The sequence below is a fragment of the Squalius cephalus genome (assembly GCF_949319135.1).
Source record: "Squalius cephalus genome assembly, chromosome: 8".
NCBI classification, from domain to species: domain Eukaryota; kingdom Metazoa; phylum Chordata; class Actinopteri; order Cypriniformes; family Leuciscidae; genus Squalius; species Squalius cephalus.
In genome coordinates, this window is record NC_137129.1 from 660,141 (window position 1) to 670,140 (window position 10,000).

Here is a 10,000-nt window from a genome sequence, read left to right on the forward strand (position 1 = left end):
AGAGAGAGAGACAGAGAGAGAGGAATGATTTGAAAAGCAACACCAGAAGAAAAGTGATGCAGAACTGCACAGCTGGTGATTCATCAGAAGAAATACAAAGGGCGAGACGCACGTCTTGGTTGCCCATGTCCCAGTACGGTCTCTCTCCGAAGGACATGACTTCCCACATGACGATCCCGAAGCTCCAGACAATCGGAAGCGGAGCTGTAACGGTGATACTGAATGGCCTCTGGAGCCGTCCACAGCACCAGACTCTTCCCTGCATGCTGGAATGAAAGGGAAAGAAATGTGATCCGGAAAACACATCCTCTGCAAACACAGGAAAGCGATCTCCTGGAGTGAGTGTATTGTGTGTTGTGCCGTACTGAATCCTGACTTCTGCATCATTTTAACATAACGGAAGCATGAAGCACTGAGGCGTTCTTAAAATACATCACATAAAAGTTTGATGAACTCTATGAGAGCTGTGCTTTGACTTTCAGAGGAATGTGCTGACTCCCGTCGGGAAGCGTTTGAGAGTGCAGTGTTGCATTATGGTAAAACACTCACTAGTGTGCTGTAGACTGCCTCGATCTTGTCGTCCTGAAGCGGTCTGAAGCCCGACACTTTGCAATCCAGGCTGCTGTTCACCAGGACTTTATGAGCCGCCAGTCGGCGATGGATAAAACCCATCTCTGTCAGATACTTCATCCCAGAAGCCACTCCACTCAGCAGATCCACCAGCTGGAGGACCGTCAGCTGACCTTCATGTTTCTCTGAGAGGAGGAGAGAGAGGAACGGCAGACAGGTCGAGAGGAAAAAGGAAGGACAAAGAAAAAGGGAAAAGTCAAGTCAAGTCACCTTTATTTATGTAGCTCTTTTTACAATGCATATTGTTTCAAATCAGCTTTACAGAGATAACAGGAAAATAATGCAACAAAGTTTGTTATTTATTTAATTAATTAATTTAGTTAATTTTTATATATATATCCGCTCTGGAGTAAACAGTGATGTCATCGTCCAGCTCAGTTCAGTTCTCATATAATAGAGTCAATGCAGGAGATCAATAATATTGATGAATATTAAATTAAATGTAAAGTAAAGGTAAGGAAAGAATAGGGCATTGCAGAAGAAAAGAAAAGAAGAGCAAAGGAGAGAGAAAGAGTAAATAATACAAGTAATGAAGTAATGAAAAAAGGAAAAAAATAAAGGACATTTGAGAGGAAATGAAAGGGGAAAAGGAAGAAAAGGAATGGTAATTCGGAGAGGGAAGAAAGGAAAAAATAAAGATAAGGAAAAGAATTGGACATTGGAAAGGAAATGAAAGGGAAAGAAAGGAAAAGGGGAAATGGAAAGGATTTCCATTTCCCTTTTCCCTTACTTTTCCTGTTTCCCTTACTTTTCCCTTTCATTTCCTTTTGAAACAGTCAGAATTGAAGCCCTCAAATATTTATGAGATCTTAGAAGAAATAAATCATTTCAGGTCTTTTGAAGAATTTCCCTTCGTCTGACAGATAAATGCTTCACTTGACTCTCTTTGTTTTCTTTTTATCATTAAATCATATCTGCACGTTTTATAATGTAACTTACATATTTTACAAGTACCATTTACTGTACTATTGCAGCATTTTACATCTGAAGGCTCAGAACATTACAGTCAGCAGAACAAACGGACACAGAAACACATTCCCGTACCCGCAGGAAAGCGTCGAGGGCTCCGTTGACCGCGCTTTCCACCACGATCATCATAGTGTTGCCTGCAGCAAACACACACACACACACACATATGAAGACCTTCGCATCATGTGTTTGTTCAATGCATCAGCGGAGAGAGAGAGGACAGGATGGGGTCGAGCGGAAAAAACACTTTCATTAAAGTCTAAGTGTTATGTAAGAGATAACATACAGTCAGACAGAAACTGTGGACAAATAGGCAGATATTTAGAATGATGGAACAATCGATGTTTAGAACCTAAAAGAAATAGAACAAGAAACAATAGAATGATAGATAGACAGATAGAGGGATAGTAGGACAGACAGACAGACAGACAGACAGACAGATAGATAGATAGATAGATAGATAGATAGATAGATAGATAGATAGATAGATAGATAGATAGATAGATAGATAGATGGATGGATGGATAGATAGATCGATCAGAATGAAGTATTCTGTCGTGTATTCCCAGTGAGTGATAGAGAGCAGCTCAGAGAAACATGAGGGAAGTACGCTTCATTAGGGAGGCAGGCAACAGTAAATCCCCAGGTGTTAGAGCAAAACATAGAGAGAGAGAGAGAGAGAGAGAGAGAGAGAGAGAGAGAGAGAGAGAGAAAGAGAGAGAGAGAGAGAGAGAGAGAGAGAGAGAGATCCCTCAATCATGTACACCGACACCAACAATCTGGAGAATTCAACACCGGCCCAGTGAACAGGAGGCTTCGCTATCAGTCTGTTCAATCTGCCATCTCCTGCTCCATCACTCCTCTGATCAGAACACCTCCTGCTGGGCTCTGAGCTCCGGGTCCGACGCCTGAGCCGTGGAGATCTGGGCTCTGAGCTCCGGGTCCGACAGCCGAGCCGTGGAGATCTGGGCTCTGAGCTCCGGGTCCGACGCCCGAGCCGTGGAGATCTGGGCCCTGAGCTCCGGGTCCGACAGCCGAGCCGTGGAGATCTGGGCTCTGAGCTCCGGGTCCGACGCCCGAGCCGTGGAGATCTACAGCTGATGGAGAGCAGTGTGGCTTTCCGGAGGTGAACGGCAGGAAAAACTGAGATTTGCAGGTGGAGGTGGAGGTGGAGGGCCGGCTGTGATTAGGACACCAATTATTCCAGTGTGAACATCTGCTGTTGCGCTCACTACACACACACACACACACACACACTCACTCACACACTCACACACACACTCACACACACACACACACACACACACACACACACACACACACACACACACACACACACACACACACACACACACACACACACACACACACACACACACACACACACACACACACATTCTGCAGAACTCTGGGTCCTGAAGCCACTTCTCTAACACACACACTCTCACTGCGTTTCTTCACTTCAATCATGTTCTGCATGTGGAATCAATGTGAATCATTCCTTCAGCACAAACACACAGAGTCCCAGACTAATATCAGTTCTTTAATTCAGCGAATCTGCTCGAGGTCTTCCCTCTCTCCAAACACCTTCATCATCCCTCATTCCCTTCAGCAAGAACACACTCGGCACATCCATCTATCAGCTTTATCTCCAGGAGCATCTCATCGACCAGTCTAAGGATGGAACTGTTCTCCGAGTGGGATTCTCCTCGTCCTGATGATCTTCTCCTCATCGTCTCTGATCTTGACCTCTGACGCTCATCCATCCTACAACTATCGACCCTCTCCTCCCTTTCTGTTCTGGCACTTTTGAGGACCGGCCCATTTATTCAGGGATCCACTTCCCAATAAACCATCCAATCAATAGCTTATCATTCTCTTTTCCATTACTGCAGCGGGACAAGCGGCTCATCCCTCCTTTATTCCTTTTCAATGGAACGACATCCCATCTATTCCGCCCCCTGAATCTCTTTCAGGTGAAGCCATCAAATCCCTAATTCCCCTCGTTCTTTGTCTTTCCCTATCCAGCGAGGAACATCCCGATCACTCTTTCCATACATCTCTCTTTTATTCACAGTCTCTCTGTCTCTACCATAGACTGTAAAAAAGATGGACGCCCCTTCACTCTCTTCCAAAGTGAGGCCGCCAAAGTGCTAATACGGCACTGACATCCTGCGCTGATCTGGGACCTGATTATGCACAGTAGTGAATGTGAAGTGAAGCCCTGATATCAAGGTTCCGCCCACACTCTCACACACACACACACACACACACACACACACACACACACACACACACACACACACACACACACACACACACACACACACACACACACACACACACACACACGCCAACTCATTATTTCAGAGTGAAATAAACAGTTATGGACATGTAGAAAATAAAGCTGTAGCTCCAATCTCCTCCCGAATATCCCTGACACAAGTCAGTTAGTGCCTCAGTGACTTCATTTAGAGAAACTGTCAATCACAGCTGTCAATCATGATGTCACATTCCTGTTTTTATTGCATCAAACAACTAACTAAGACCAAACTTATTTAAAAAAATGAACACTTAAGCTTACATCAGCGTGATAAAAAAAAAAAAACTACCTAAAATGACAGAAAACATCTTTGGAAAAAATTTATTTGAAGTGTAATTTGATTGTTTAGTTTCCATTGCATCCCATTAGGCTACATGAAGAGGGCGGGGCCAGTTACAGACCAGCTACCGGGGGGGATCGAGAAGCTTTGGCTTCTCTTTTCAGCACTTGTGCGGCACGCTCGGTCTCGACTGACCTCTGGTAATGACTCCCTCCAGACGCACGATGTTGGCGTGATCGAACTGTCCCAGAATTCCCGCCTCGCTGAGGAAGGAACGCCTCTGTTTCTCCGAGCATCCGGAGCGGAACGTCTTTATGGCCACGGGAAGCTCGCGTTTGCTGGGAAGCTTCAGGCAGCCGCGACACACCTCGCCGAAGTCTCCTGCACGGACAAGAGGTCAAAGGTCACTCGTTGTTTAAAGGAAGGGTCTCACAAAGTGCACATTTGGACACCGTTCACAGTACTTAAAAATATAATTACATTGTAACAATGACACCTTAAAATAAAGAGTAACCCCAATTTACTTCTACTTAATGTACTTACTATAGGGTTAGGGTGGGATTAGGATTTGGTTGAGGGTTAGTTGCATGTAATTATGCATAATTTACTGTTATTACTGTGGTAACATATGGAAGGACACTGTAAAATAAAGTGTTACCAAAATTGGTGTAGAAACAATTTTCATTCAGAAATTGCTAGTAAATTTTACAAAGAGTTGCAAGGAAACAGCAAGTGAATTAAATGTGAAATTTTGAAGTAAATGGTATTTTCATATTCCAATAATCTTTTTTATTTACAATTTCGGATACAAAAAAATATTTAATTAATTTATTTTCAACAAGTTACACGAGAGCTGTATAAATACAATAAAAACCAAACAAAAATAGAAAAATGCAGCAGTTTAAAATTACACAAGATGTTTTACATTTACATATGATAAAAAGTCGAAAGGTTTTCTGGTACACTGTTTCTGTCTCTTGTTTTCCAGCACAAATATCTAAACATTCTTAAATCAAGATACATTTACTGGAGAAACAGCAAAATGACTGAAGATATTAAAAATCATCAAAATAAAGTGAGTTTGTACTTAAAACAAGAACAAATATCTGTCAGTGGAGTCAGAAAAATATTCATTAAACAAGACTTAGTGTCTTCAGTCATGTTGCTTCTCCAGGATATCTATCTTGATTTAAGAATGTTTACATATTTGTGCTGGAAAACGAGACATTGAGGAAGAGCATGATGTTTGGCAGTGTAAGATCTAATTAAACAAGCTTACTAAATAAAAAAGTGGTCCAAAAAGCAGATCAGTCTTAAACAATACGTCTAACGAAAAGAGGAATCTTGCAGAACACACACATTCCGTCAGCAGAAATCTTTTACAGCAAAGTGTTGTGTAGTTTAGCGTGTGTTTGGTGTGATCTGCACCTGTGTGGACGATCCTCTCGATCTTGATGCTGGAGACGTCCAGCTCTTTGGCAAACGCATGAACAGCCTGGAGAAGATCTTCACACGTCTCCGGGTCAATGTAGGTCCTTCTGGTTGGGATTTTAACTGAAATGTAAGGAAAAGTTCTAATTAGTGCTGCTTGCTAAATCAAGGATGACTATTATTGTTTAAGCGACTAAAAATTCTGTATTACGCAGCCAGACAAGTAATTTGGTAATGTCACTTTGTAAAGAAAAACACACGCCTGCGCACATATATATTCAAATGCGCATATCTATAGACTAAACACGTGATACGCATGTGCACGCCGTCAGCGCTTTCACAGAATCACGTTTTTGAAGTTTAAACGGAGATGATAACGTTTTTCAACATTTTTCAAAACTTGCACCTTGGAATGTATTTCAAAGTTTGTGTTCTCGACCTCCAAACACTGCTGTCGTGCAAATAAACGGCCAAAACACATTACAAGTTTCTGTTTTCTGTTAGAACCGTGTCATGTTAGCGACCCCTAAGTTAATAATGATCTTTACAACGGAAGTGAATCAATCAAAACTAACTTTAGCTGGAAGAAAGATGCTGAGAAGATGCTTTTGTCCATCACAACATCTCAAAACATGCATGAGAGAACATGAGCGAAAGAGGCATTTCAGGCATTCATGCGTGTGCTGTGTGTGAATGTGCTGGTGCTTTAACTCATGCTGAACATCAAAAATATATATTTTTTGTGTTTTTATATACATTGCTGGTTCTTTGTGTGTATGCATGTTGAAACACAAGCAACAAAAATGTCCCCATGGGGATAATAAAGTAGTCAAGTCAAGTCATCACACAACACACTGTCGGAGGAAATGGGCTTTGTTTGATTAACCAACATCTGGAGTTCAACATTAGTTAAACAGATTCACAGCCTTCTACAACAGCATCATGGCTCTGAGTTTTAATGGACGAGCACTACTAAAATATATAATCTAGTTAAATACAGTGTAGCATCTGGACAAATCAGACACACACAAATTATTAATTATATTTAATGAATAATCCGGCAAAATCACTCTCCCAACAAAGGCCTACGAAACTTCCCCCAAAACTAACATCCCAAATAGAGCTAACACACTGGCAGAACCCGGAGTCCTGTTACAGGACACATTGAGACTGATAACAGTTTTATGACCCCAAAAGAAAATTCCAAAGAGTTGTGACTCTCACTTAATTCTTGCTGAGAAGGAGAAATAAACCCTGTTAATCCCATATATTCTATATATAACCACTTGAGAAATGTATAATGTATTATACATACAAACATCCCATCTCATGATTTTCCTTTTATGTGGTTTGGCCTATGTAGTCTTGTAAACTCTATTGGGTTAATATTTCAGACATTGTTGCATAGTATGGTTAACCAAAATCATATGTGTGGCATGTTTAGTCTCTATAAACTCCAGTCTTCGGCCCCCATTTGTTAATTTACATTACATTTTGCTAACTTTGTGACGCATTAGTATTATAAGAATCTCGAAGATTCTTATGTTAAACATCCAATCAAACTACATGTTCAAAGGCCTGCTTGAACAATGGGTCGTAAAGAAATTCCCTCCTAAGGGAAAAACTTCTTATTGGCTCACACACCTCCAGAGGGTGTGACATCTTCACGCTTTAAAAATCACTGATCACAAGATCGGCTCTTTTACTCTCTTACTCATTTCTGAAATGCTGACGTGAAGATGATGCTGAACTAGAAGTTTTCTAAGGACCCCCAAGCGTGTGCCAGGCTGCGGCCTTGTCTTTCCATTCACCAAAGATCCTCTGACTCCTACTGGTTCTCTCTCATCAAGACCACATCAGCAAAGATCAACTGGAGCCTCAACAAATTGCAAATTTAATTCAAAAGGGGTGAGACATGCAAGTATCAAACTCAGTCTCATTATCTGATACATTAAGTATCCTTACCCCTTTAAAGAAGGGTGTGTTAGAACTAAACTGATGGTTTGCTCAAGGCTGTTGATCTACTGAATTTCAAACAATGCTATAACTTCTTGCTTTCCTGTATTCTGCTTCAGCTCTCTTTCCCTTGGTAAACTGTATGCATGTATGTGTGTTTATGTTAGAGTAGTTTAAGTGTTTAGACTAGTTAATAAAGTCTTGTTCATGTCACACGTAAAGTTGTCCATGTCTCAAGCTCATATCTGGAGTCTCTAATCACAGATCTTGACTACTTGCTCTTAGTAGTACTGTAAAGTAATAAAGACATTTCCCATGCCCCGGAAATGTACATTTCTTAGAAATAATAAACAATTAACACTGAGTGTTCACGGGACAAACAGGTTAATTGATTGTAATATTTATTTACAACATTAAGTTAATTATATTAACTGATCCAAATATTCATAATCAATTATAACCAGTTATTATTGATTATTAATATTTCATAGAGCTAACTCGCTACACAGTATACACTAATATAGTGCATATAGTTCTCCTCTGCATCTCTCTCCTAATCTAGTTGTCAAATAAACCTGCTATTGTATATTACGAATATATATTTGGCTCCTTTTTCCTCTTTTGCAAGTCACTTTGGATTAAAGCATCTGCTAAATGCATAGATGAAAATATAGTACAGTATAATTACTAGATAGATAGATTTATTTATTTGCATTTATAAAAAAAAATTATAAAAAAATCTGGTATAAAAATATATTTGTATTAATGCGCAGTATTCTGCTCGTACAGATCCAGCTCTGAATGTGCTGATAAACTCAGATCGACCCGGAGCGGAGAGGATCTCATAACAGCTTATTGATCTCGACCTCGCATACATTCACACATACTTAAGAACACAATTACAGAGCAGATTACAGGAGCTTCATCCCATCATGAGAGCGGATCAAGATCCAATGCAGGAACGAGGCTTTTCTAGCTCAAGTATTCACGATATTACAGAGATTTAGAGTTCAGCTCAGATCTTTCCTTCTACTCTCTGTCCGGGTTTGTTTGTGTAGAAATAACACACACACCGAAGATACAGTGATACACACTCTTGGAAATAAAGCTTCATCAATGTTTCCATGAAGAGCCTTTAACATCCACAGAATCTTTCCATCGCACAATAAGTTCTTAATCCAGGAAAAGATTCTTTAGCTTATTAAAATGTTCTTCACACTCAGAAAATCACTGTAAGGTTCTTTAGGGAACCAGAAAATGGTTCTTCTGTGGGATCGCTGTGAAAACCCTCTTTTGGAAGCTTTATTTTTAAGAATGTAATATTTGTTGACTTAAAATAAAACTAAAAGCAGAAGTTTGCAATGAATTAAAACTAATAGGAAACTGTTAATATGCACTAAAATACTAATGAAAACTACATAGAAAATACTACCAAAACTTTGGTAACACTTTACTTTATATATGATGCATTATAAAAGTATTTTAAATGCATTAATTATGCACCTTATAATGTATTTATGATCTCATGTATAATTGTAATCACACTTATAATACATTGTTACATTTAGAAAGTATAATGCATTAAAACACACGACAAAAAAAAAAAAAAACAGTTTCGGATGGAACAAGGAATCTGCAAATATTCTAATGATTTTTAACTTTGGTAACAATTATTTATAAAATATAATGAGTTATAATGTACATCATCAATACCTGTATAATGCAGTACACAAAGGCTTTAATTAAAGTGTTACCATAGCTTGGCTAATATTGACTCAAACTGTTGTTTTGTGCCTTTTAAATCTGAAACTGATGAAAAATCACGTTCTGCAAATGTTGCAAGAGCGAAAAAGTTGAAGTTTAGTTGAAGTTTTGATCCAAATGGTCTAAAAAACTCATAAATATATTTCTACGTTGTGAACTTCGTAAACTTTGGCAAACAAGTTTGAGAGCGACACACAATCTGAGCGGATCCAGAATCACACACACACACACACACACACACACACACACACACACACACACACACACACGCACGCACGCACGCACGCACGCACGCACGCACGCACGCACGCACACACACACACACACACACACACACACACACACACACACACACACACACACACACAGAGAGACGCAGTGAAATCACTGTATTTACAGCAAAAGAAATCAGGCCGTTATTATAGAGCACAAGTTCTGCTGTCAGCTTCGAGTTTATAATACGATGCCATGATTTATGTATAGTGCAGTTTCTGTCAAAGAACTACTGTATGTATTTTTGAGTCACTGTTTACAATATAAAATATACTGAATAAAAACTAAAAACAGTAATTTATGTTTTTCTTGCTTAGCATTTTTTGTCTTGCATTTCATTAAAAATATCTAAACATTCTTAAATCAAGATACAT

The 10,000-nt window shown here is 39.7% G+C and overlaps 1 protein-coding gene across 1 annotated transcript in view; it reads right to left on the minus strand.

The window, feature by feature from the left end:
- epha10 (EPH receptor A10) overlaps window positions 1–10,000 on the minus strand; it is a 144,573-nt gene that overhangs the window by 4,457 nt on the left and 130,116 nt on the right. Inside the window, 6 exon segments of the mRNA XM_079878905.1 lie at window positions 44–190; window positions 192–266; window positions 550–753; window positions 1,675–1,736; window positions 4,398–4,583; window positions 5,631–5,756. Coding sequence (XP_079735031.1) covers window positions 44–190; window positions 192–266; window positions 550–753; window positions 1,675–1,736; window positions 4,398–4,583; window positions 5,631–5,756 — 800 coding nt within the window.